Source organism: Podarcis filfolensis (assembly GCF_964270895.1).
Source record: "Podarcis filfolensis genome assembly, chromosome: 16".
NCBI lineage: Eukaryota > Metazoa > Chordata > Lepidosauria > Squamata > Lacertidae > Podarcis > Podarcis filfolensis.
In genome coordinates this window covers 28,132,488-28,160,315 of record NC_139620.1, presented here as the reverse complement: position 1 = coordinate 28,160,315, position 27,828 = coordinate 28,132,488, and the positions used below count along the sequence as shown (strand labels likewise).

Here is a 27,828-nt window from a genome sequence, read left to right as displayed (position 1 = left end):
ACCATTAGGTCCAGTCGTGACCGACTCAGGTTGCGGCGCTCATCTCGCTTTATTGGCCGAGGGAGCCGGTGTACAGCTTCCGGGTCATGTGGCCAGCATGACTAAGCCGCTTCTGGCGAACCAGAGCAGCACACGGAAATACTGTTTACCTTCCTGCCGGAGCGGTACCTATTTATCTACTTGCACTTTGACGTGCTTTCGAACTGCTAGGTTGGCAGGAGCAGGGACCAAGCAATGGGAGCTCACCCCGTCATGGGGATTTGAACCGCCGACCTTCTGATCGGCAAGTCCTAGGCTCTGTGGTTTAACCCACAGCGCCACCCGCGTCCCTTTAGAGTGGTATAGTAATGCTTTAAATGTTGTTGTTTGTATGCCACCCACCTCTCTGGCTTGCCCAACCCATTCTGGGTGGCTCCCAACAGAGTATGAAAATCACGATCAAACAATAAAAGCTTCCCGAAACAGGCCTGCCTTCAGATGTCTTGCTCGGGGGTTGCATAAATATGTGACTGAGACCAAAACTGATAGATAGATCCACCCACCTCTAGAGAGGACACACTTTTTAAACACACAGAGAGAGGAGGATTTACCATTCAATCAATCCCTCTTCCCAGGGAATGAAAGTCGCCTTAAGATCAGACTTTTGTCATATAGAAGGTGATGGGGAACTGAAAAGGGTGGGATAATGCTAGCTTTGTTGCAGCATCATTATTATTTCAATTTACTAGTCGCTTTTTTCTTGCCACGGCAACTCACAGTGACCTCCAAAAAAATTAAGCAAACAAGCAAAACCCACACATACATACATTAAAATCGAGACGATAATAACGCAACAGCACCGTAACTTCCCCGCAAACAAATTGGAAAGAATGCTAATTAATTACCCAACGTCATCTAATCTCCCTGCAAAGAAGAAGAGTCAATAAGCAGGTTGTCTGGAATATGCATATATAAATCACCATGAGGGTCTTTTGCCTTTTTAAAAAAAGTATTTCCAGATTCTTAGAGAATCTGGCTTTAAGACCCAGGAGAAACTTTTACACATGAACTGAAAGGAGGGGAATAACTTTTTTTGGAAGGGGGGGGTGGTGGTGATAAATGTCCAGCCAATCCCCTTGTGTGCATTGGGAACAACACCCATTCGATGTTGTTTCTTGTATAAAAGGCCATCACCAGTTCGAAGCCCAGTTGAGCTGTGACAGCTTTTGCTGCCAGCCGTCCATGAAAGGGGGGAAAGGCAAAGAGCCTTCTCTTCAAGCAGCAAAAATCTCTCCAGCGACCCAGATGCCAATGCTCAGTCACTGAGGACCGCTTGCCAACGCCGCCGGTCTCTTAAATAAGAGGCGTCTTTCCTTCCTCTCAAACGCCGTCGGCCGGGTAGATGAGAAGTTCGAGGCTTCTGCCCAGTCGCTTCTGTCGTGGGACACCATGCCATTTTAATCCTTTGCCTGGGGAGCCCATTCCCTCCGTGGAGGGCCTAGCTTTGGAGCAGGAGCGAGTGCGAAAGAGAGAGAAACCGGGTGAAACGCCTGGAGAGCTGTTGAAGGCAGTCCGGTGTGACTTGTGGTGACGAAAGGTCATCAACACTCGGCGATTCCTAGCAGCCGGTTTCGTAGGGGAGGCAAGCCATGAGGGAACCTGGAACCGGTGTGGGGTATCAGCTAGTTTTCTGCGTGTGGCTTCTGGTGCACGGCCTCGTTGAGGGTGGATGTGGCGACCGAGAGGCCCACAAATGCTGCCCTGGTCGGAATAATGAGTGCTCCGATTTTTCTCTGAGGAAAACACTGTGTTACTGTGACACGTACTGTGAGAAAACTGGGGATTGCTGCGAAGATTATCACTCCGTCTGCCAGATCTCGGGTGAGTTGGCACTTCTGGGTGAGAAGGGATGACTGCAGAGGGATGTCTCTTGGTGGCTGTGCAATGTGCCCTTCGACCTTCAGGAAGCTGTGGGTGCTTCTCGGGCAGAACAGATTCCAGAAGGGGGAATCTCCAACATGTCCCGGTGCTAGAGATGGGGGAGGCATTCGGTCCAGGGCACATTTTAATACGAAACGTCCAAATTCACACTCCCAAAACGCAGCCTGAAACAAATGACGGCAATCTGTCCGAATTTGCATTTCCTTGAATTTTGTAGTGCGGTTCTCCAACCAAACAACATATCCAGAAACATGTATGTTAGGAGAAAGTGTGGGTTAAACTGCGTATCTTAGCGAAAATAGATGTATAAAAATGCATTTCGTTGTGGGAACTAGTTTGTAAAAATGGGTTTATTGGGATGAATTCTCACAAAGTTGTGCGGGGACCGACTGGAAAAATGGGAAACGGAAAACAAAATCGACATATTCATCCACCCCTGCCTGGTTCCCGTGTAATCATGTGGTGTAGTGGTCACAGCATCAGGACTAGCATCTTGGGAGACCAGGGTTCGAATCCCCACTTGGCCATGAAGCTCACCTTGGAGGCCAGTCACTGCCTCTCAGCCTAACCTACCTTGCTGGGTTGTAGTATTAATGGAGGGGGCCTCATTTAATAAACAAACAAGCAAACAAATAATCTTTCTAAAGCTCTTCACAGCTGGGGATCAAGGTATCTACTGGATCACTCACAGCTGGGAGCACTTAAGATAATTTTAGAATCTGAACTTAATGGCCTGTGGAGATGCCCGTGTACAGACAGTAACATGGATGACTTCATTTACTTCAAAACAAAGTCAGCCAACCCTATCACATTTGGGATTCTCTGCTGACCATAGACATCATCAACATCATCATCATCATCATCATCATCTTATTGCTGTTGTTGTTGTTATTTCTTACCTTCATCTGAGGATCACAGAGTGGTTTACATTATAAAAACACAAAAATACATATCATAGTAACAAACAAAAACAATACACCCCCTCCCCAAAATTAAAAGGCCATGGATTGTTTAATTCGCCAAAGACCTGAGAGAAGATAAAATCACCCTTGCTGGGACAAAACATGTTGGTTAAGGCCCTGCCTACACGTAACGCATTCAGAGCAATATCATACCATTTCAAACAGTTGTGGCTTCCCTCAAAGGATCCGGGGAGCTATAGTTTGTTAAGGGCTTTTCAGAGACTGCTATTCTCCTCACAGAACTACAATTCCCAAAGTTCCCTGGGGAGAGGGACTGATGGTTAAACTACTCTGGGAATTGCAGCTCTATGAGGGGAATAGGGGGTCTCCTAACTACACGCAACGTTTTTTTTTTTGTTTTAAATTTTTTGTTTTAATTTGACAAAGTAATAATCATAAATGATGATGATGATGATGTTCACCCCACCACTGAGACCATTCCATTGTAACTATCCAACCTCCCAAAATTTCAACCCTCTAGCGATGGTTTGACCCCTTTCCATTTTAACAGTACAAATTCTACAAACACCTTCCATATCTCTTCAAAATCATTTCTCTTGTATATTCCACACCTCTTTATACCATTCTTCCATTTTATATTCTGCTTGCCCCTTCCACTTCCTAGCTACAATAATTCATGCAGATGTCAATAAAATGCAAGCCAGCATTTTAAAGAAACTACAGTTCCCAAGATCCTTGGGGTTGGGGGGGAAGCCACGATTGTTTAAAGTGGTATGAGCTAGCTTCAAATGTGTTACTGTGCACAGTAGACCCACTGAAATTAATGAACAGGGCTTAACTTAAGTCTATAAAGTCTTCTCTCTAAGTATATCTCGGTTGGATCCAGTGGTCCAAAGCTTTCAGCACAGAAGTGCGGAATAGATGCAATCTGTTTGTAGCAATCGACTCACCCTAAAACCCAAATCCTCTCCCTCCCATTTACCAGCCCCCTCCCCTGGCCAATCGGGAGCCTCCGGCCAAGCTTGTGAATGGTCCTGAATAGGTCTGGCATCTCTGTTCTCACACATGGCTTCCCACATTGATGCGGAGAGTCCAGGTTTACTGTCAACAGAAAGGCAGCGAGGACAGTTTTGAGCGCACACAGCCTTACGACATGCAGCAGGAAGAGGATCTGATTGTGTGTGTGTTTGTGTGTGCCTGGAGATGCCCTACAAAATTTGCATTGGCATCCTTTTAAAACGGGTTGAAGAGGGGTGGATTATTGGGTTCTTGTTTTTTGCTTTTGTTTTTGAAATATTTTTTAATTTGGTTTTACAAGTATAAAATCATAACAATACCACCATACACTTCCACATTTACAGATTCCTCCAAATCTCTGGACTTCCCACCTCCTCTCTATGGGTCCTATACAATGCTTTTTTTCTGGGGGTACATAGGGGTACGCATACCCCTAAACATTTTGTGAATTTAAGTTTGGCCTCATTGAGGGGCAGTATTTCAATATGACTAGCAAAATGAGAATACCCCTCAACATTTTTTTAGAAAAAAAGCACTGGTCCTATTATTCAGCCTTTTATTTTCCTATAATCTATATTTTATATCACTCCAGTGTCTCCGTAGTTCTTGCTACATTACAAGCGTTATTGTAATCCTGCTAATGTTTTCATCTGCTTACAGTGGACTTCAAGATAAATTATAAATTTTTCCCATTCTTTGTTAAAATTCTGTTCTTCTTGTTTCCTGAGCTGTCCGGTCAACTTTGCCATTTTGGCATAGTGCAACAATTTGAGTCACCATTCTTCTTTGGTAAGGACTTCTTTCCATCTTTGGAAGAGCCTAGGACTTGCCAATCAGAAGGTCGGTGGTTCGAATCCCCACAACGGGGTGAGCTCCCGTTGCTCGGTCCCTGCTCCTGCCAATCTAGCAGTTTGAAAGCACGAAGTGCAAGTAGATAAATAGGTACCACTCTGGCGGGAAGGTAAACAGTGTTTCTGTGCGCTGCTCTGGTTCTCCAGAAGCAGCTTAGTCATGCTGACCACATGACCCGGAAGCTGTACTTTATTGGCTCCCTTGGCCAATAAAGCAAGATGAGCGCCACAACCCCAGAGTCGGTCACGACTGGACCTAATGGTCAGGGGTCCCTTTACCTTTACCTAGTAGGGATAATGATAATAATAGCAACCTGGACAACAATAACATAAAGCCTCAAGCACGACCCCCTCAGATATTTATGAGACCTTGGCTCCTGGGAGTTGGCTCCTATGGAAGTCTCTGCGCCGCCCCTGCCTTTCGGAGAGTGTCTGTTGCAAAGAAATTCGTCTGCTGTTGATGTTCACACAGCGCGGTTGGAATGAGGGATTTGGGGGAGGAGAGGGAACGGCCTCAGTAAGCCACCCCTGATCTCCAGGGAGATTAGTCCAGTCACAACTCAGCTCGATTACCGAGCAATGGTCTCTGCCAGGGAATAAAAGTCAGGAAGCTAGAAATCGCTCTAGCAGCACCTTGTTGGTTTAGAAACAGATTCACTCCCGAGAGCATGGACAAACTCAGAGTGAGAGCAACTGAGATGACCGCTGCTTCCCTTTCCTCATACCGATGACCCAAGGACCCCTGGCAAAGGACAGCTTGATGGGACTCCTGGTATGCTTCCCCCAAGCTAGCTAATAATAATAATAATAATAATAATAATAATAATAATAATAATATTTATACCCCGCCCATCTGGCTGGGTTTCCCCAGCCACATTGAGCGGCTCCCAACAGAATATCAAAAACACGATAAAACATCAAACATTAAAAACATCCCTAAACAGGGCTGCTGGTGACCTAAAGGAAGCGTAGGGGCCAATGTTTTCATTTCCCACAACGCCTGGGGTTATAGCCACATGTTGGGGGGGAGGCATTGTGGGTAGCAAAAGGGTGGTTGGCTCACAGACTCCGTCCCTGAGATGAATATTGAGAAAATGAGAGTAGCCACGTTCACAATATACTTTTAAGATTTACCGGTATTTATTAAAATTGTATGCCGCTCTTCATCCGAAGATCTTGGAGCCGCTCGCAGCATAAAAATACAAAATAAAAACAGGTGTCGTTGCTTCCCCCAAAGAATTCTGGGAGCCGTAGTTTGCTACAGATGCTAGGAGTTGTTCGGAGAACCCCTCTTCCCCTTCTAGGACTACAATTCCCAAAATTCCCTGGGAAGAGGGATTGATTGTTAAGCCACTCTGAGTACTGTAGCTCTGTGAGGGGAATGGGTGTCTCCTAACAGCTCCTGGGAACTATAGCTCACACAATGCTTTGGGGGAAGCCACATAATGCTTTTAATGTGGCCCAGAAATGAAAGATACACCCATCTCTAGAAAGGACACACTTAAAAAATAATAATAATAACCCCCTCAGGGAAAATAAGGAGGAAATGGAACAGGAAAGAAAGAACTCCGATTGGATAGAAGATTTGGGAAGTCTCAGGAGTGGGCAATAATTAGAAATGGATGGATCTTTCAATTTCAGGTTCTCATTCTTCCAATCTTAAATTCAGCATCGGTCTGTGAATGGTTGTGTGTTTTTTTAAAGTCCTCATAAGCATTCATCAACATTTTAGTGCGACTTGCTCTAATATTTACGTATCTGTATGGAGTTTTTCCTAAAGTGTTTATGAGCAATTTCCCATAATATCATGCATTTGTATGTAATTTTCACTGATATATGCATTTTTAGGCACATTTCCTCCTGAGCATTTGTGTTTTATTTGGTTGGAGAACCGCACTGCAAAATTCAGAGAAGGGTGAATTTCAAAGGATAGCTGTGTTTCCGTCTGCATATTTGAAATGGAAGGAAAGAGCTGGAGTCAGAAATCATGTACCGTATTTTTCGCCCTATAGGACGCACTTTTTCCCCTCCAAAAATGAAGGGGAAATGTGTGTGCGTCCTATGGGGCGAATGCAGGCTTTCGCTGAAGCCTGGAGAGCGAGGCGGGTCGGTGCGCACCGACCCCTCTCGCTCTCCAGGCTTCAGGAAGCTATCCGCTAGTCCTGGGAGACCCAGCTCTCCCACGGCTAGCGGAGACCTTGCCGGCACCCAGAAGCTTGGGGCACGCTGAGCTCCGCACGCCCCAAGCTTCGGGATTAGCGCAGCACACCTGTGGGGGAAATAATTTTTTTTCCCTTTATTTCCCCCCAAAAAAACTAGGTGCGTCCTATGGGCCGGTGCGTCCTATGGGGTGAAAAATACGGTAATACTGGGGGGGGGCATTGTTTTTGTTTGCTATTATGGTATGTAGGTATGTTTGTGTTTTTACATTGTAAACTGCCCTGTGATCTTCGGATGAAGGGTGGTAGTAATAATAATAATAATAATAATAATAATAATAATAATAATTTGAGAAGTGTGAATTGGGTAAAAAGGTAAAGGGACCCCTGACCATTAGGTCCAGTCGTGACCGATTCTGGGGTTGCGGTGCTCATCTCGTTTTATTGGCCGAGGGAGCCGGCGTACAGCTTCCGGGTCATGTGGCCAGCATGACTAAGCCGCTTCTGGCAAACCAGAGCAGCACACGGAAACGCCGTTTACCTTCCCGCCGGAGCGGCACCTTTTTATCTACTTGCACTTTGATGTGCTTTCAAACTGCTAGGTTGGCAGGAGCAGGGACCGAGCAACGGGAGTTCACCCAGTCGTGGGGATTCGAACTGCCGACCTTCTGATCGGCAAGTCCTGGCTCTGTGGTTTAACCCACAGTGCCACCCTTGAATTGGGTACTTTCTCATTAAATTACGAACAAAATTGATCAGTGTTCCAAGCGCATCCCTGTTTCCATCTGTGAACCATTGGAATCAGACTACGAAATGGTGTTCTCAGCTACTCCTCTAAACAAAATATTTTTGGAAGGCTTCCAAGCTGAGCTCCGCTGTTGATATGGTAAGGTGAGTATTGTTTAATCTCCTGGAAACTAGGAAGCCAGAAAAGACGTTTCTTGTTCTTCTTTTTTGCAAAGCGGGGTGGCGTTGTGTTTGGAACATAGGGTCTTCCCCCACCCCAAATCATTCAGCCAAATGGAATCAGATGCAGAGAATGCGGCGTTGCAGATTGTTTCTCGGCAGATGAAAACCACGTGTGAAACTCTTGGGAGAAGTTGTGGGTCTCTCTCTGGCCAGAGCAAATAAGTGCTGATGGCAGATGAACCACACATGAATGAATGGCTGAACAGAGCTATGGGAGAAAAAGAGAGGGGCGGAATCGTCTGGAGGCTGGGAGGGAAAAAGAATGGGTACCCTTCGTGTTTTGAGGCTTCGCCATGGGAAAGTTTCTGTTGTTAACTAGGGATGGGAAAATCTGTCCATTTCAGTTTCTCTGTGGTTAGTTACTAATGCCATTACGTTGAGGGCATCAAGAAGGATGAATTTAGTTCAGTTTCCACTTCCTGAAAAAAGATACAAACCAAAATAATGCAGCCATCCTTTGGAATTTGCACTTCTCCAAATTTGGGGGCGCCGGTTCTCCAGTGTGTGTAAAAATGTTCAAGTATGGCATTTGAGCTTTGTTATACATCTTTAGGTGACAGGCAAAAATGTTCCTTTTTAACCAGGCCTTTGATTGATCCGATTTACATCCTATGCCCTTTTAAAATGTGTTTTTTGGGGGTGGAACAGCTATTGGGTTGTTGTTTTTATTTTTATTATGCATTTTGTGGTTTTGAGTACCACCTCTTTTCCATATGAACCTACCCGGTCCCTGACATCATCTTCGGAGGGCCTCCTTTGTGTGCCTCCTCCTCGAGAGGAGGCAACACAAGAACAGGGCCTTCTCTGCAGTGGCTCCCCGTCTGTGGAATGCTCTCCCCAGGGAAGTTCACCTGGCACCTTCATTATACACCTTTAGCTGCCAGGCAAAAACCTTCCTTTTTAACCGGGCCTTTGGTTGACCTTATTTACATCCAACACCCTTTTAGAATGTGGCTTTTTTGGGGGGGGTTATTGTTTTTGGTTTGATTTTATATGTTGTGGTCTTGTGTGTGAACCACCCTGAAAACACCCTCCCTGGTATATAAATTCAATAAATAAAATAAATACATATGTGTGTGTGTGTGTGTGTGTGTGTGTGAAAATAGCATGCCAAAAATGCATTTCATTGAGGTAGAATTGCTTGGGTTAGGAGAAATTAGGACATAGGACACAGTGAGAACACAAGAAACTGTCTTAGTCAAATTATAGGTCCATCTAGTTCAGTACTGACTACACTGGCAGGGACTGTCTGGGATTTCAGGTTGGGTTCTTTCCCAAGCCCTACCTGGAGATGACAGGACTTGAACCTGGAACCTTCTGCATGAAAAGGAGGTGCTGTACTAGTGAGTTACTGGGTTTTTTGCATTCTAAAGCTGCATTCAAACGATTGGATAAGTGTCCTCTAAGATGTTGACAACTTTTCGTGACAGCTTCTCTGTCAGAGCTGCCCAAGGTCCCAGCTCACAAAGGACCAACGCTGCTTCGTTGTTAAGTACAAAAGTCTTTATTGAAGTTCAGTTTCACTTCCAGAGCCGCAGCGCGCAGCTCTACGTCTCAACTGTCAGACCGCTGATGCTCCGTCTGAGTCTCCTCCCCCCTGACACCAATTTAAGACCCTCGCCTTGCTCCACCTTTTCCGCTGCTCTTTCCTCCTCTGGGTCTGCCTGCCCACCGGGGTCTCGCCCTTCCTAGCCTCTTCTGACGCTGATTCCCCTGAGCCTTCTCCCTCCCTCCGGCGGGCTTTAGGAGCTGGTTCCCCATCCGGGTCTCCTGCTGTTCCCCGCGCCTGTACATTTGAACTTGGCGCGCGCGCCCAGCCGGTAACTTTTCTCCTGACCGTTTCACTGCTGCTGCTGTCACTGCTTCCCCCTCTGGGGGGGCTAGCTGCAACTGACCTCCCCTCCGTTGGAGGCGTGGTCAGCCCTGACTCACTCTCTCTCCCCGCTGGAGGAGACGCTGGCCCTGACACATGTGACTCTTCCCCCCCACTACGCTCTGGTGGGGAAACTGGTCCCGATCCCCCACTGCTGCTTTGGGGTTCCCCTCTGTCTCCTTGTTTCTGGTGCGTCCCCCCTGGGACCCCCCTTGCCCTGACCATCGGCGCCCCCTTCTGGGAATCTTCTGATTCGCTGGAGAAGCTCATGGAATCTCTCGGGCCACTGTCATACTCCCCTACGCTGCCCTCGGATTCTTCCCCTTCGCTCTCCATTTCCTCTCTCCCCAGTGCTCCTGCTCCTGAGCCCCTGACATTCTCAAACAAGAAATTCGCAAACTGATGCAGAAATGTGGAGTAACGCAATTTAAGACGGAAGAACTGAGAAACCAAAACTGACAAATGCACACATCTCTGCTTTCGCCCTGCCCACCTCTCTATAGTTTACTTCATTTATTTATTTATCATTTAAACCCCACAGTTCCTCTGAGGCTAGACTGAGAGACAGTGACTGGCTCAAAGTCACCCCGTGAACTTCATGGCTCAGTGAGGATTTGAACCCGTGTCTCCCAGGTCATATAGTAGGACATTCTCACCACTTCACCCCTGTCATCACGATCTAATCCTTTCCAGTGGTTCTCCTTCAAAGGCATCTTTCCCATCTACGAGCTCTTGTGTCTCAAACAAATCCTTATCTGATTCTGTACCCGCCACTTCCCTTGGTGTGGAGTTTTCAAGTGATTAAAAAAGAAGAAATAAAAGTAGATCTCATTACATGGCCTTCAGGAAGGGACCGTTCTAGTGCCAGTGGCCTCAAAGGTTGACGAGGGGGCTGAGGGCAGCTTAATCCTCCTCAGCCCCTAAGAACCACGGCCTTGTATCCTTTGAACTGACTCAACATGGCGGTTTTTGACAATTAACTGGCCCCTCTCTGCTTAATTCAGGACAATGGGAGCCTCCGTGCGATGGATAGACAACCTATTCTCAGCGTGGCAAAGGAGAAGCAGATGTCAGCACATCTGGAATTTCTCACGAGTGAGGGATTAAGGACCGATGACGGAAGTAGCATAATTTGGGGATAGCGTTTTATGTTTAGATTGGGCTGCTTGGTGTGAAAACGGATAAAATATCAACTCAGATGGGGACATTCAGAGAAGAAGAGGGGAAGAAGGTGATTGATAACATACACAAACACGAATCGCCACCCCCCCAATAAACAAGGAACTTAATATATATGTAACAAAGTTGTAGGTTGCAGGCTGAGTGCCAGTTTTAGAAGTTCCCCCCAATCTGCACTCTACATTTAATAATAATAATAATAATAATTTTTATTTATACCCCACCCTCCCTAGCCAAGGCCGGGCTCAGAGCGGCTGAGCATTTAAAGCAGTCATCCCACTTTCAACCCCAAAAAAGGACAATTTTAGCAAACTCGCACTACAGTGGTACCTCAGGTTAAGTACTTAATTTGTTCCGGAGGTCCGTACTTAACCTGAAACTGTTCTTAACCTGAAGCACCACTTTAGCTAATGGGGCCTCCTGCTGCCGCCATGCCACCGGAGCACGATTTCTGTTCTCATCCTGAAGCAAAGTTCTTAACCTGAAGCACTATTTCTGGGTTAGCGGAGTCTGTAACCTGAGGTACCACTGTACTAAAATTTTAAGGAGGCATCTCTCTCAGAGGCAGAGAGAGAGACGAGAGGGTGGTACAAAGCCAAGGAAATGAGAGAGGGACCAAGAAGTCACAACTGTCCCTGGTAAACCAGTCAAAAATACAAGCAAGGATGGGATCTTTTGCAAATATGTGTCTTGCATCTCTGAATCTCTCTCCATTCTTGTCCGCCTCTCGGATGACAGGGATCAAACACAGTCTGTCCTGGATTGTGAACTGCCCTGAAAGTCTCTTGCTTCGGGATGAGATCTCCGTTTTGCCCGATGGAGTGTTTTTTTTGATAGGGAAAGGGGTGGAAGAGATGGTGAGCGTGTTGGGGGCTTGGTATGGGGGCTGGGCTTTTAAAAGGGTACCCTCCCCTGTGGGGCGTGGGATTTCGGAGCAAGCAGGCTAGACAGCCATGGGATGAGGCCTCAAGAAGACAACTGGATGCAGTGAGTCAGAAGGAAGGGCAAGCTAACATGTTTTGCCAGTGGAGACAGGGGGCTTATTGCTCGACGGGGATACCCGGGTCTGTTTGGCCTCGCCAAAATCCTCAGGATTCCAATCGCTGTCTCTTTGAGTGATGCCCATTCGAGTCAGACATGAGCCATGAGCTGAACAGGGGGTGGGAGGGAGAAAAGCTGGGGCTTTCCGTGGCTTCGTCGCAGTTAGAGATCTAGGAGAAATTCAACTTTGGTTGTATTATAATGCAAAGCTTCCCGATTCACGCTTCTTGAACCGGTATGCCACTATCCTTTGAACTACCCTCAGAAAGCCACACATGTCTGAATTTCACGTTGCCGTTTTTTAACCGAACGCAGTGTACAACAATGCATATGTAAAGCGGAAATGTCTGTGCTTATGTCCTTGACTGTACCATACCAAATAAACACAGTGGTACCTCGGAAGTCGAATGGAATCCGTTCCAGAAATCTGTTTGACCTCCAAAACGTTCAGAAATCAAGGCGCGGCTTCCGATTGGCTGCAGGAAGCTCCTGCAGCCAATCGGAAGCCGCGGAACCCACATCAGACATTTGGGTTCCAAAGAATGTTCGCAAACCGGAACAGTCACTTCTGGGTTTGGGGCGTTCAGGAGCCAAAACGTTTGACTCGCAAGTTGTTTGGGATCCAAGGTACGACTGTAAATAAAAACCATTGGGTATTAGAGAAAACCGTTTGCAAAAATGTGTTAGGATAAAGTTGCACTAAAATGCTTAAGTAAGGAAGCTTAAGTAAGTTCATTATTATTATTATTATTATTATTATTATTATTATTATTATTATTATTATTATTGCTGAGGACAGATAGAGAACTGAATAGAAGTCTAGAAAAATGAGGAACTGAGAAATGGAAATAGATTTGCCTGCCTCTAGTTACAGGTGAGAAAGGTTCTATGCCAACTTTGGTTACTCTACTGATCTGTTTCCCATCCTTCTCTCTCTCCCCCCTCCTTCACATACTGTTCCTACCCTGATTCATTCCGCTCTTTATTAACATTTCTCCTATTTCCCCCCCTTCTTTCTTGGGGATCTCCCTTGGCTGCAACTGTCCTTGCCGTCTCTCTCTCCCCCTCCTTGGGTTTATCCTATCCCACCCCCTTCTTCCCTCATCTCTAGCAGCTGTTGACTGTGTGGTCGGCCCTTGGGGTCCCTGGAGCGAATGCAATGCTCTTTGTGGTACGGGCAGCAAAGACCGGACTCGCCAGGTCACCGTGCCACCTCGAAATGGAGGAACCCCCTGCCCAGACCTAAAGCAGAGACGAGGGTGCCTTGGGGAGAACTCGGCCTGCGATGCAGCAAAAGGTACGATGCTGATAGCAGTGGCGAGATTACAATATAATGAAAACACATGTATATCTAACAGGTGCATATCTAAATGCAATTAAAACAATTGCATATACAGTGGTACCTCGGTTTTCGAATGTCTTCGAAGTTGAACGTTTTGTTTTTCGAACGCTGAAGACCTGCAAGTAAACGCTTCCGTTTTCGAACGCACCTCGGAAGTCAAATGGCTTCCACTGAGTGTTTCTCAATTAAATTTGCAGACCGCCCTTTGAGCCTTGGTTTTCGAACGTTTTGGAAGTTGAACGGTCTTCTGGAACGGATTACGTTCAAAAACCAAGGTACCACTGTATAAAATAAAATTTTTATATAGCGATTATTTACCTGTTATTCATTTATGGAATTTATATTCCTCATTTTTATCCAAGGAGCTCAAGGTGGTGCAAGGGAAAATGGAAGGTTGCTGTGCAACAGCCTTAAGTTTCTGTTGCCAGCTTCATTATCTGTACATGCAAGGAGAATCACCGTCACCCTGTTATTCATTTCAGGCAGCATAATTTCCCTGGCTTCAGTGAGCCTTGGGCTAGCCCGCTCCTCATTCCTTCTCCTCCTCTTCTGTGAGCGAGAGCAAAATCTCCCAAGTTGACTTTGGAACAAGCCATGGTTTCACAGTATGTGCAAACCCAGGGAACTGTGGTTTGTTCTAAGCAATATTTGTTAAAACTAGTCAAGAATGTTATGTACTGAAGTTCTCACCCTGGGCCAGCAGGGAGATACTGTAGGTAGTTTTCACTCAGGTCCACATATGCAAATAAGGGATCGAAAGTGAAGTTCAGTGATTGGATAGTTACAGAAAGTGGTTACTGCTGCATTGTAGTGGAGCTCTATATAAGCAGGCTGGCTGAACCCTTCAGTTCAGTTCAGTTCTGGCCTGTGAATAAACAAGAATAAACAAGAGCTGTTTGAAGAGTCGCTGTGTCGTCTGATATGTTCACCCACAACTTAACAGTGTAGTCGTTTCATCTCCCCGGACTGTTAAGTTACTTTGGGTGAGAAATGCACTAATGACATTTGTGTCTACACTGCCCTGCTCTCCTTCCCCAAATTCATTTGCTGTGAACAATTCTTTGGAAGATTTACATAGCGCTATGTTTTATAACATCCAAATGGTGCCATTAAGTCATGAATGGTGCATGCTTTGAGATTCAAAGATGGTTGTAATTAACAATTTCCAACAAATGGTTATAATTTGACCTGCTCAAATGTAAATGGATTGATTTTAAATAAAGTAAATGCTGATTAATTTGCAGGTTTTGAAGTACCGAAAGGCAGTTACCGTATTTCTCGCACGATTGGACGCACCGGACCATAGGACGCACCTAGTTTTCAGGGCGGGAAATCAAGGAAAAAATATGATTCCCCCCCCCCCCGCAGCTCTGGGAGCAGTGGACAGGCTGCATGCAGCCTGTGCGCTACTCCAAGACCTTCTCCCTGCTTTTGCGGGAGGTGGTGGAATTCCCCCACCTCCCGCAAAAGCCCACAGGAGCCCCGCATGACTCCTGCGGGCTTTTCGACCAGGAGGGAGAAGGGACTGAAACGGCCAGTCAGTCCCTTCTCCCTCCTTGGGGAAAAGCCCCCAAGAGCTGCTCGCTCTTTAAAGGCTGCGCGGCTCCTGCGGGCTTTTCTGCGAGGTGGGGGAATTCCCCCACCTCCTAGAAAAGCCAGCAAAGCCGCACAGCCCATTTAAAGAGCGCACAGCTTTTGCCTGCTTTTGCGGGAGGTGGGGGAATTCCCCCATCTCCCGCAAAAGCCCGCAGGAGGGAGAAGGGATGGACTCGGCCAGTCAGTCCCTTCTCCCTCCTTGGGGAAAAGCCCCCAAGAGCTGCGCGCTCTTTAAAGGCTGCGCAGCTCTTGCAGGCTTTTCTGGAGGTGGGGGAATTCCCCCACCTCGCAGAAAAGCCTGCAAGAGCCGCGCAGCCTTTAAAGAGTGCACGGCTTTTGCGGGAGGTGGGGGAATTCCCCCATCTCCCGCAAAAGCCCGCAGGAGGGAGAAGGGACTGACTCGGCCAGTCAGTCCCTTCTCCCTCCTTGGGGAAAAGCCCCCAAGAGCTGCGCGCTCTTTAAAGGCTGCACAACTCTTGCAGGCTTTTCTGGAGGTGGGGGAATTCCCCCACCTTGCAGAAAAGCCTGCAAGAGCCGTGCAGCCTTTAAAGAGCGCACGGCTTTTGCCTGCTTTTGCGGGAGGTGGGGGAATTCCCCCATCTCCCGCAAAAGCCCACAGGAGGGTTGGAGAGTAGCGGGAAGGCGTCGCGCGCCTCCCCACTGCCCCCCATCCTCTGGGGCTGGCGATGGGGAAGAGCTGCTTTCCTCACCGCCAGCCTCGAAGCCGGGTTGGAGAGTAGCGGGAAGGCGTCGCGCGCCTTCCTGCTGCCCCCCATCCTCTGGGGCGGGCGATGGGGGAAGTGCTGCTTTCCCTACCGCCAGCCTCAAAGAGCAGACTCTCCTGGCTTCAGCGGAAGCAATGCGAAGCCTCCGGAGCGCAGGCTTCGGAGGCTTTGCCTTGCTATCGCTGAAGCCAGGGAGCCTGCATTCGCTCCATAGGACGCACACACATTTCCCCTTCATTTTTGGAGGGGAAAAAGTGCGTCCTATAGAGCGAAAAATATGGTAAGTGCCTGTATGTAAATTTATGGTGCTCCTAATGAGAATAAGAAATAACTTTGCTCTAGCTATGCTGTCAACATTGTACCCCATCAATTAATTTTCAGTTTGTTCTTTCCTCTTAAATTCTCTGTGCTAGCCTGACACGATGAGTGTCTTTAATCAGATCATGGCTCCTTTTATTTCCATGTCTCTTTTGACAGAGGTGGCTAAGATCCTGCCCGATTCTTTTAAAAGGGATTTTAAGGACCCCTGGAGAAGACCTCACATGTTAACGAGGGAGAAGCTGCCAAGGTAGGATGTACCTGGATGTACATTTCCAAAATATAAGATAAAAAATAAAATAAAATAAAACCTACATACAGCAACAGTGTTTTGTGTTGTGTAGGCTCCTATGATGTAAGTAATGGGCCCCGCCTGCTAGCCTGCTCCCTAAAATATCCCTGGTTTGCTCATTTCTATATAGGGTGCATACATTCTGCATGGACTAGTTGCATGGCAACATGTGCAAATGGCTTTAGATATCTATCAGGTCCATAAATTACTATATAGCATATAGTCAACACAAAAAACAGTGACAATTTGTTGTTGGCAAAGGACAGCTGGACATATAAAGGGCCCCATTACCTTCAGTAGCTTAGGGCCTCATCAAACCTAAATCTGGCCTTGATACCACCCTATACCTCAGGGTGGTTCACAGAAAAGATCGCAATATATAAAATGAACAATAACCCAATAACACCCCCCCCCCCAAATAGTCACATTTTAAAAGGGCATAGGATGTCAATCAAATCAACCAAAGGCCTGGTTAAAAAGGAACATTTTTGCCTGGCGCCTAAAGGTGTATAATGAAGGCGTCAGGCGTACTTCCCTGGGGAAAGCATTCCGCAGACTGGGAGCCACTGCAGAGAAGGCCCCGTTCTCATGTTGCCACCCTCCGCACGTCTTGAGGAGGAGGCACACGAAGGAGGGCCTCAGAAGATGATCCCAGGGCTGGGTAGATTCATATGGGAAGAGGCAGTCCTTGAGGTACTGCGGTCCTGAGGCGTTTAAGCTCTTACGTTCTTGTGAACGCCTCTCCTCCTTGAGATCTCCCGCGTGTTGCTCTCCTCCCCTTCTCTCCCTCCCCTTCCCCTCGTTCAGTGACCGGCTTTAGTAAATGCGAGGGTGGAATTTTAAGCAGGAACATTAGCAAGATATTATCTGGGAGAGGCCTTTCCAAGTAAAAGCAAGAAAGGAAGGAAAAGTGTGGGGTGGGTGGGTCGCGTATTCTTTGCCGTCTCCTGCGCATAACATGGAACATAGCCAGATCTTGTTTCTGCGGGGAGGGGTTGCCGGAGGACTTAGGGTAGCCTAGTTAACTAAGCAGCCAGCCCCAAAGTTCATTGTTTGGCTCCAGTTGGCATCATGTGCTAGGACACATGTTCAGCATAGCTGGCCGGCTTTGCTAGTGAGGTTGGGGGGGTCGGGGGAGAGAAATAATTCCCTGCATGGCTTGAACCTCAAATAGAGGTCCTTTTAGTTCAGGATCAGCTCGCTGCAAAGAAAGAAGGAAGCCAGGAAAGCGGGCGGGGGTGGGAAGGCTGCGAGAAAGAAAGCATTTGACTCTTCCGGATCAAATCAAATTGTGCCCACCCCCAGTTAGGAATGGAGAAGGGATTCAAATCAGTTCATCTACCTAATCCACACTTTCTAAAAATGATAGATAAGCGGCCCATCGATATTATCATTTCTCTGAATTTTGCAAGGCGGTTCTCCAGCCTAGTAAGGTGGACCAAAATGCACATACCTGGGTATATGTGAAAACAACATACAAAAGTCCATTGCGTCGAGGAAAATGGTTTTGCAAAAATGTGTGCATTTACGCATTTGTGTTGTAAACCGCTTTGAGATTCCCCCCCTTAAAAATATAAAGCGGTATAGAAATGTGAAATATACTCGGAGTCGAGAGTGGATTTCATGCTCTTTATTCAGCTCATAGTGGTGAGGAGGAATGGAAGTTCCCCCAGAATGTCTGCTTTATATACATTATTTGCACAATGGGCCCTACGTGATTGGCTAATTCAAGGATTCACCTGTAGGCCAATCTGGTTGCGGATTCACTTCCACCTGGAGCTGGATTGGGTGGCTCCTGCGGACCAATCAGACTGCTGCATTCTGGATCCTATTGTTTTAGAACCAATCAGACTGCTGCATTCTGGATCCTATTGTTTTAGAACCAATCAGACTGCTGCATTCTGGATCCTATTGTTCTAGGACCAATCAGACTGCTGCATTCTGGATCCTATTGTTCTAGGACCAATCAGACTGCTGCCTTTTGGATCCTATTCAACTCAGTACATAACAAAATGAAATTAAGAAGAAGAAGAAGGAAGTTGTGTTTTCCTTGAAGTTCCATTGTACGCTACAAGGCTTGCAAATCATTCTTTTGAAAGTAAAGCACCTTGTGTTTTCAGTTTTCCTCGATGCTTACGTTTGGAGAATACAGAGCAACTTATCCTTGCTGTTCCCCACATTCACCTTCTCTAGAATGGCCCTGGGAGCCAGTCCTCAGCGGCTGACTCATCCCCTTTTACTCCTATTGGCTCCAATCAGAACAAAGCAGGAGAAGACCTCTTCTCGGTGGCTAAAAAGGACCTCTTCCATGCTGATTGGTTGGTTCTGGGATTCTAGTCTTTGACACCCACCCGGGACCACTGCACCTCTGATCCAGACAGATTGGTGGGGCAGTGCCCCATTTGTCCTAGTGAACCAATATTTCAGACCCTCAAAATGTCCCTATTTTTCCAGGGACAGTCCCAGATTTGCAGAAGCCGCCCAGGTTTCTGATTTGATCCCGGAATGTCCCACTTTTCCTTAGGACGTCCCTGTTTTCATCGGAGAAATGCTGGAGGGTTATGGAGGTAGGCGACCCCTAAGCCAAGGAGATAAGTAACTATACAACCTTTAGAAGACATCTGAAGGCAGCCCTGTTTATGGAAGGTTTTCTTTCAATGTTTAATATTTTATTATTATTTTTATATATGTTGGAAGCCGCCCAGAGTGGCTGGGGCAATCCAGTCAGATGGTAGGGTATAAATTATAAAATTATAATCAGGCAGAGGGCCTTCTCGGTGGTGGCGCCCGCTCTGTGGAACGCCGTACCATCAGACGTCAAGGAAATACAGTCATACCTTGGGTTACAGACGCTTCAGGTTGTGTTTTTTTGGGTTACTGACCCGCCGAAACCCAGAAGTACCAGAACAGATTACCTCCGGGTATCGGCAGTGGCGCATGCGCAGAAGCGCCAAATTGCAACTCGCGCGTGTGCAGATGTGCCACTGCGGGTTGCGAACGTGCATTGCATCCCGCACGTATCACGTTCACAACCCAAGTGTCCACTGTAAACAGCTACAGTGGTACCTCGGGTTAAGCACTTAATTCGTTCCGGAGGTCCGTTCTTAACCTGAAACTGTTTTTAACCTGAAGCACCACTTTAGCTAATGGGGCCTCCTGCTGCCACCGCGCCGCCAGAGCACGATTTCTGTTCTCATTCTGAAGCAAAGTTCTTAACCCGAGGTACTATTTCTGGGTTAGCGGAGTCTGTAACCTGAAGCGTATGTAACCCGAGGTACCACTGTATCTGACTTTTAGAAGACATCTGAACGCAACCCTGTTTAGGGAAGTTTTTAATGTTTGATATTTTATCGTGTTTTTAATATTCTGTTGGGAGCTGCCCAGAGTGGCTGGGGAAACCCAGCCAGATGGGCAGTTTATAAATAATTATTATTATCATTATTATTATTGAATAAAGGTAAAGGAACCCCTGACCATTAGGTCCAGTCGTGGCCGACTCTGGGATTGTGGCACTCATCTCGCTTTATTGGCCGAGGGAGCCGGCGTACTGCTTCCGGGTCATGTGGCCAGCATGACTAAGTCGCTTCTGGCGAACCAGAGCAGTGCACGGAAATGCCGTTTACCTTCCCGCCTGAGCGGTACCTATTTACCGTATCTATTTGCACTTTGACGTGCTTTCAAACTGCTAGGTTGGCAGGAGCAGGGACCGAGCAACGGGAGCTCACCCCGTCACGGGGATTTGAACCGCCAACCTTCTGATCGGCAAGTCCTAGGCTCTGTGGTTTAACCCACAGCGCCACCCGCATCCCTTATTATTGAATAGGATGTCCCTATTTTTCATCAGAGAAATGTTGGAGAGTATAGTCTTTGCTGGCTCAATCACACAAGCAGCATCTAATCCTGGCCTGGAGGACTGAGGAGAGAGGCCCCTCTTTTGCATAGTTACTTGGGAGAGCTACACTTCTTCCCGGCTCTCTTTTCCTTGGAACAGAACCAGAGCAGAGAGAGAGAGAGAGGAAAGCAGCCAAGGCTAAGCAATTTTTGGACGATGTCGCCTTCCCCTCTGATGTTCCATCGATTGTCTCCGGCCGCCGGATTCTCGCACCAGAGTGTCGTGCCAGCCAGAGATTCTGGCCTAATTAGAGAGATGCAATCAAAGCCCGCGGCTCCGAGAGGGAGATGCTTTGGTGTTGCTGAGATACAGCAGGCGGGCTTTGCGATGTCTGTGCATTGCTCCTGGAGCTGTCGCGTGACATCTGGCAAAATAGGCCTCCCTCATACACAGCGCTCTCAAGAAACAAAAAACCGTGGGTGCAAAAAATTGTGGAATATGCAGAAATGGCAAAACTTACTGGAAGAAGATGAAATCAAGATAACAATTTTTTTAAAAATAAAAGAATAGAAATGGTTTATTGAATATTTACAGATAAATTGTAAACAGATAAAAAAAATTGGATAAAAAAACCTGCAGTTTCATAAGAGTATATATATCTAAAGAAGATGAATAAATGAGCAAATTAAGTTCATTTGGATATGCTGAAGATATTAAATATAAATTTAAGGAACTGTAGAAAGAAGAGGAAGGAAGGCAAGTTTTTCTTTTTCCATTTGTGTGTGAAGAACTAGTCACCTTTATTTTTGTTGTACATAAATATTTGGGTCAGATCCATCATTTCTCCTTGTTGCTCCTTTGAGTTAGGTTCTTCCAAAATGTGCTCTCCCAACAAAAACACACATGTACACAATCTGCTCCTTTGCAGATTGACACACCTTTGAAATGTAAAAACGATTGTAAAATTAGTGAAATGTATAAACTTGAAAAGTATATATATATATGAATGAAACAAAAAACTGAACCATCACAGTAAACAGATAAACCCACCAGCAGCAAACTTTACAAAAGACCTGAACGATTTTAAAGGCCAGCAATTATTATTTTTTTAAAGGACTTCTTCTGGGGTGTTATTCAACCAAATAATTGTGCCAGGGCAAGGATTAGTGTTAGTGTAATAGGACTCCCACCCAGGGGTCCTGTGCCATCTCCAAAGCTGTGCCAGAAGGCTGGGTGGGAAACCCAGCCCAAATTCAGGGGGAGGAGAGTGTGAAAATACTCCATTGTGTAAGGAGAAATCCTTGTGCTGTTGGAACAGCGTACTTATCATTATAGTGAATACAATCCTTAGTGCTGATATAATCATGGCATGGAGCCATGCCAGACACTCTTGAGAGGGCATTTCACAACAGGGGCCACCACCAAAAAGGCCCTGTCTCCCATTAGCCACCCAACACATCTCATTTGGTGTTGGTGGGCACAGAAATTTACTTAATAAATTCGCAGCCCAATCCGATGGAGATATGTGTGTGTCTCTATCCCCGTGCAGGGAAGGCGGAGGTGAAGTTGGCTGTATGCCCTACCTCACAGAGAACAGTTCTCTATCTGAAAGCATTCTATGTTTGAAGGGCTCTCCAGGTCTGGTTCCACTATACAGTGGTACCTCTGGTTGCGAATGGGATCCGTTCCGGAGGCCTGTTTGCAACCTGAAAAGAACGCAACCTGCGTCTGTGCATGCGCGGGTCGCGAGTCACTGCTTTTACACATGCGCGTGACGTCGTTTTGCGCGTCTGCGCATGCACGAGTGGCGAAACCCGGAAGTAACCCTTTCCGGTACTTCTGGGTCGCCATGGGATGCAACCTGAAAACGCGCAACCTGAAGCAAACTTAACATGAGGTATGACTGTACTTTTAGAGCCCTCTGATACTACTTTAAACAGCCATGGCCTCCCCAAAAGAATTATGGGAGCTGTAGTTTGTTAAGAGATTTTTTTTAGGAGGACCCTGTTCCCTTCACAGAGCTTTTTTTCTGGACTGGAGCACCACAGAACAGAATGGTCTGTTTTGCCTCCGGGAATGCTGTTTGGGAGCCAGGAATAAACAGGAAGTCGCAGAAGCAAATAAGAAGCTTTGGATTATGAATCCCAAGAGAAATACCTAAGTAGCATTCCTTGGTCATCCCTGCAGGGTACCCCTGCTTGATCAGCCACCATATTATAAACAGAGAAAAAGAACAAACATATCTGACCAATCCTGTCTCCTTTATGCTAGCACTGATCTTTGGTGTGTAAATTGTGTATTCATCTTTCTCCTAACCAGCAAGCTGAGGATGAAGTTTGGATTCTTCTGCTTCTGTTGGTGGAATCACTTAGTAACAGATCTTCCTTCCTTCCTTCCTTCCTTCCTTCCTTCCTTCCTTCCTTCCTTCCTTCTATATGTGTCAGGGACTGTGTTGAAGAGGAATGGTGGGAGCCTCCCCCTCCCCCTGTTCCTGCGCCTGAATCTTCCCAGGAGCAGGAGGACAGTATAGATTTGGAACAGTGGTTTGCAGAGAGGCACAATTCAGAAGGCAGAAGCTGGGAAATACTGGATGGGGAACAGCTAGGAGAAGAAACAGTGGAAGAGAGAGAGTTAACAGATTCACAGTCTCTGGACAGCATTCACCCCACTTCTCCAAAGTCCCGGAGAGCTCAGAAAGTGGCAGAACAGAAAGCACAGAGGGTAGAAACTCAGATTACAAGACGTAGAAGTTAACAGGGATGGAAGGGGGTGTAATCCTTAATCGGGAGCACCGCCATTTCTAGAAGACGTGTTCTTTGTTCTCTCTCTGTGATTATGACAGTTTCTAACTGGTAAGAAGACTCCTTTTCCTTTGTTCTGCTTATCTACTGCCACGGGGGCAAGAAGCCGATTTCCTGAAGGCTGACAATATGTTTCTATCATGTCACCTCTTGCTCACATTTTCTTTAAACTAAAAAGCCCAAATGCTGTCACCTTGCCTCCTAGCGGAGTTGCTCCATTACGTGGTCCCATCAGTAGCATCCTTCCGACTCCGTGGTACCTAGGCTGCTAGCCATCTTCCCCCCTCCAACAAGGCTTGACAGAGCCAGGGCAGAGAGCATTGTCCTCGCTTGGGTGTGGCTTCGTGATCAACTCCACATCATCACGACAGTGTCGTCGTGAAGCCAGATCGGAGTGAGGGCAACGTGCCCTGCCCTCACTCTGGAGTCTTCTGCTTAGAAGACCCAATAGCTGTGACAGCCTATTATTATTATTATTATTATTATTATTATTATTATTATTATTAGTACCCCGCCCATCTGGCTGGGTTTCCCCAGCCACTCCGAGCGGCTTCCAACAAAGATTAAAAATACATTAAAATGTCACGCATTAAAAACTTCCCTGAACAGGGCTGCCTTAAGATGTCTTCTAAATGTCAGGTAGTTGTTTATCTCTTTGACATCTGATGGGAGGGTGTTCCACAGGGCAGGCGCCACCACCAAGAAGGCCCTCTGCCTGGTTCCCTGTAGCTTTGCTTCTCGCAATGAGGGAACCGCCAGAAGGCCCTCGGCGCTGGCCCTCAGCGTCCGGGTAGAACGATGGGGGTGGAGACGCTCCTTCAGGTATACCAGTATAATGACCAACTTAGGTATAATGGCAACTTAGGGCTCTTCGATACTTGTCCCATGATTTCTCAGCACGGGGCTCAAAGGTTTTTCTTTTCCCAGGGAAAACCCACAGTTGGCCGCAGAATTAGAACAAACATCCACTGGGTATTGCGCAGATTCACATCTGTTTCGATTCAGTGGTAAGCAGAGTGTTTTCCCGGGGGGAAACTTCTTGGACCCGTACCTAGAAGAAATCACAGGATGAATGCAAGTGTGCATGAGCTCTTAAGCGGATTGTTCTCTTAACGGGAACTGTATTGCATCTCTCCCCCCAATCCTGTTGTTGGTGGCATCCGTCTGTCTCGAGAGACGATGACCTTCATTTGTGTATGTCTGGGGTGCGGAGGGCAGGAATGGTTTGAAGGCCATTTAACAAAGCATGGAGACCTAACCCTTTCCTTGCTCCCTCTCTGTGCTTTCCAGTTACTGCATCTACTTCCGCCTGACGCAGGTGAGCCCTGCCTGCCGCCTGCATTTCTGGAGCAGGCCGCTGGCGAGAGAGCGTCGTGTCTGTGTGGAATGCCAAGGGAATGCCGTGGGCAGCAAGAAACGGTGCCAAGGGGACGGTCTGCAGGGAGCCAGGTGTGTGGTTGCAGACTCCTTCAATAAACAAACCCCTGTGATCTTGGAGACAGCTTTACTTGGTCCAGAGCAACAGCGGCCGTTGGCGGAACCCACAAAAGTGGACTCTGCAGGCCTATAAATCACACAGGCATAAATACAGAGGCTTTCTCTTGCCTTAGTTTTACACATGCATAGAAATTAAGTCATGTTCTCAGAGGCAAAGCATGTCTGCATTGTCAGAGCTGGATACCTGATCCAGCAAGAACAATGTGCCGACTCTCTGCCAGGCTAGCATATATATATAGTTGTTGTTGTTGTTTAGTCGCTTAGTCGTGTCCAACTCTTCGTGACCCCATGGGCCAGAGCATGCCAGGCACTCCTGTCTTCCACTGCCTCCCGCAGTTTGGTCAAACTCATGCTGGTAGCTTCAAGAACACTGTCCAACCATCTCGTCCTCTGTCGTCCCCTTCTTCTGCCCTCCATTTTTCCCAACATCAGGGTCTTTTCCAGGGAGTCTTCTCTTCTCATGAGGTGGCCAAAGTATTGGAGCCTCAGCTTCAAGATCTGTCCTTCCAGTGAGCACTCAGGGCTGATTTCCTTCAGAATGGAGAGGTTTGATCTTCTTGCAGTCCATGGGACTCTCAAGAGTCTCCTCCAGCACCATAATTCAAAAGCATCAATTCTTCGGCGATCAGCCTTCTTTATGGTCCAGCTCTCACTTCCATACATCACTACTGGGAAAACCATAGCTTTAACTATATGGACACACACACGCGCACACATTTTTTAAATTAAATTTTATAATTTACATTTCAAAATACTCATTTAAACAACCTTAAACCAGTGACTTCCCTTCTTCTCTTTCCGTGGTTCATTTTGCATACCAAACATCCTTGCATATTTTACATAAACTAAAACATTCAGTAAACCATTGTTACATCCATCAAAACTTATTTACGCTGTTGAATTTATCTTCAGGCTACCAACGTTTTTAAATGAACACAATTTTCACCCATATATTCAGTAAACATTTTCCAGTCTTCTTTAAAAATATATTCTTCTTGTTCACTTATTCTATAAGTTAAATCTGAAAGCTGAGTGTATTCCATCAGTTTAAGTTGCCATTCTTCTTTGGTCGGGACCTCGCTCGTTTTCCATTTTGGGGCTAACGAAACACAGGCTGCAGTAGTAGTATACATAAATAACCTTTTTTGACACCTGGAAATTTCAGTCTGAATTATCCCCAACAGAAAGGACTCTGTTGTTGTTTTTTCAGGAAAATACCTTTAAACATTCCCCCCCCCCAATTCATTATATATTATTTCCCAATATTCTTTTACCCTTTTACAAGTCCACCACATGTGATAAAACATACCCTCAACCTCGTTACATCTAAAGCACTTTTCTGATTCAGACTTATACATTTTAGCAAGTCTACTTGGAGTTAAATACCATCTGTAAATCATTTTCTGGTAGTTCTCCTTCAATGAATAACATGCTGTGAACTTCAGATCGCTCTTCCAAGGTTCCCCCCAGAGATTCAAATCTATATTATGTCCTGTATTGCCCAGTGTGTCATAGAAGCTTTAACAAGTTCGTCTTTTGTTTCCTAATCTAACAACAGATTGCAAATTTACATAACTATTATCCTGCACAAATATATAATTTGTGCTGTAGCTCTCTGAGGGGAATTTAGCCCGATTTAACAACCCTGTGGTGACTTTTATATATATATATATATACATATGGCACAATTTTATTTCTTATACAAGTATTGAGGCACACGGTCACTCAGTGCTATCAGTATATGCTAATATCTGGCTCATTTAAGACTATATTTAAGTCTATCTTTATTCTCAACAATGGAACTCACAGGTGGAGAAATATTTTGATTTTCATAAATATTTATTATTTGTACAGTAAAGGGAATTTTGGGGTAAAAAGGGGGGAAACGCTATAAATAAGTCAGAAATTATATCATTATAACAAAAGATAATAAAAAAACCCCTATGGAAAATCGCTTAGAAATATATCTTTGTTCTCCTGCGCCATCTGCTGTTGCATGTTTATAACGCATTCAAATCGCTGGTTGTTGTTGTTTTTTACTAATGTAGCTGAGTCCTTTGTGTGAGTTACTGCTTTATTACCCTTTGAAGCTGTGCTGCATCTTTGAACTTCTGTCCTTCCAGGCCATGAAACATTATGATTTGATTTACAGTAGAACCTCTACTTACAACCGCCTCTACTTGGGCGTGATCCAAGTCGTGACTGCGGCAAACCCGGAAGTAAATACCGGGTTTGCCGCGATTCACGCACAGGCAGAAGTGGCTTCTCCTTTTTAAAGGAAGGAACTGGAAACTGTACCTCGTCAACTCCATCCTATTTTCTGTCTTTCTCTAGAACATTCTGGACTGCGGCGTCCATCGCTGGCTGCCAGGGATCTTGGGTACAGGAGTCTCTACAGGAGAAATGTGTGTGCCCTCAACTCTCCTTTATCTTCATATGACGTCCTGTCGAGCTGAGTGGCAATCTTAAGAAAGAGAGGAAAGACTGAACGTCAGCCGCAGCTGTTTTGGGTTGTTTTCTTTTGGTAAAGAAGAGAGCTGAAGGAGTCACGCTACATTTTGCCAATCATTATGCACTCATTGTTTCCACTTGTTTTATAACGGACACCTGACCGTGTATCGTTTCCAAGCACAAGAACGTCTGATTCAATCTCTCTTTGTTAAAAAAAAAGACAAAAAGAACTGCATATATATATACATTATATACCTCTGAAAAAGGTATACTACCTCCACCATTGCCGCTAAAATGGAAGATGGCATATTTTGTCTGCTTTCCACAACGACTCCTGACTTTATTTAAGACAGGGAACCTTTCCACACACACCCCAGCCCAAGAAACATATTCCCTTCTGGGCAATGTTCCAGGGGTCAAATCTCCATTATGGGTGGAGCCAGAGTCAAAAGCGGGCAGAGCAAGGAATGTCAATTTTATATTCGCGCATTGTGGGAATGTTGTGCATACTAGGAGAGGATGTATTGATTTAACAGTATCCTTCCTAACTCATGCTTGTGAGTCAGCAGCAGAGTGCATTAGACTTGTTATTAGGTTTAAAAATGCTGCTTTAAAAACCCGGACGTTTTGTCAAATTTTATAAAAATCCACCTGGACAGAAATTTTAAGCCTGACGAAAAGGATGTGTTCGGGGAAAACCTGACTTGTTACCAAACCCCCATACACCATCCTTATCGGTATTTTTATTCCCCGCCTCCTGCCGTTTGTATCTCGAATCTTGCTCACTATTTTATATCGCAATAATACTTCATTGGAAAATCCCCAAAAAAGGCCTCCAGTTCTCCATTAAAAGTTCATCATTTTTATCTCTTAGTTTTACAGTCCAGGGGATGTAGTTTGTACTTAACAAGACCCATCAGAATTAACCGGACTTAAAGGGGTATGGCTGCAAATCACTAGCAGCACACCCCATACATACTATTGAAAAATACACCCCCATCGAGTTCAATAAGGCTTACTTTCAGGTAAGGGATGTCCGAGA

At 46.0% G+C, this 27,828-nt stretch overlaps 2 protein-coding genes across 4 annotated transcripts in view; one reads left to right on the top strand and one right to left on the bottom strand.

Annotated features, from left to right (window-relative positions):
* Positions 1-177: 177 nt before the first annotated feature.
* Positions 178-27,652, top strand: LOC310751317 (somatomedin-B and thrombospondin type-1 domain-containing protein-like). 2 transcript variants are annotated; one of them, XM_083590616.1, is made up of 5 exons: positions 178-1,860; positions 13,044-13,229; positions 16,073-16,163; positions 24,129-24,287; positions 26,670-27,652. In XM_083590616.1, exons 1-5 carry the CDS (start codon positions 1,629-1,631, stop codon positions 26,773-26,775), a joined length of 774 nt encoding a protein of 257 aa, XP_083446742.1. In that variant the 5' UTR covers positions 178-1,628; the 3' UTR covers positions 26,776-27,652. The 2 variants fall into 2 exon arrangements, with proteins under 2 accessions (XP_083446742.1, XP_083446743.1); XM_083590617.1 differs by having other exon boundaries at positions 180-1,860; positions 13,047-13,229.
* The window catches only part of LOC310751210 (uncharacterized protein), a 36,260-nt gene continuing 19,648 nt past the window's right edge, over positions 11,217-27,828 (bottom strand). Inside the window, exon 4 of one of the 2 annotated variants that reach the window (XR_014542431.1) lies at positions 11,217-11,264. The gene's annotated coding sequence lies outside the window, so the exon portion shown is untranslated. Of the gene's footprint in view, positions 11,409-27,828 lie in introns of both variants that reach the window. The other variant, XR_014542432.1, reaches the window with a different exon arrangement.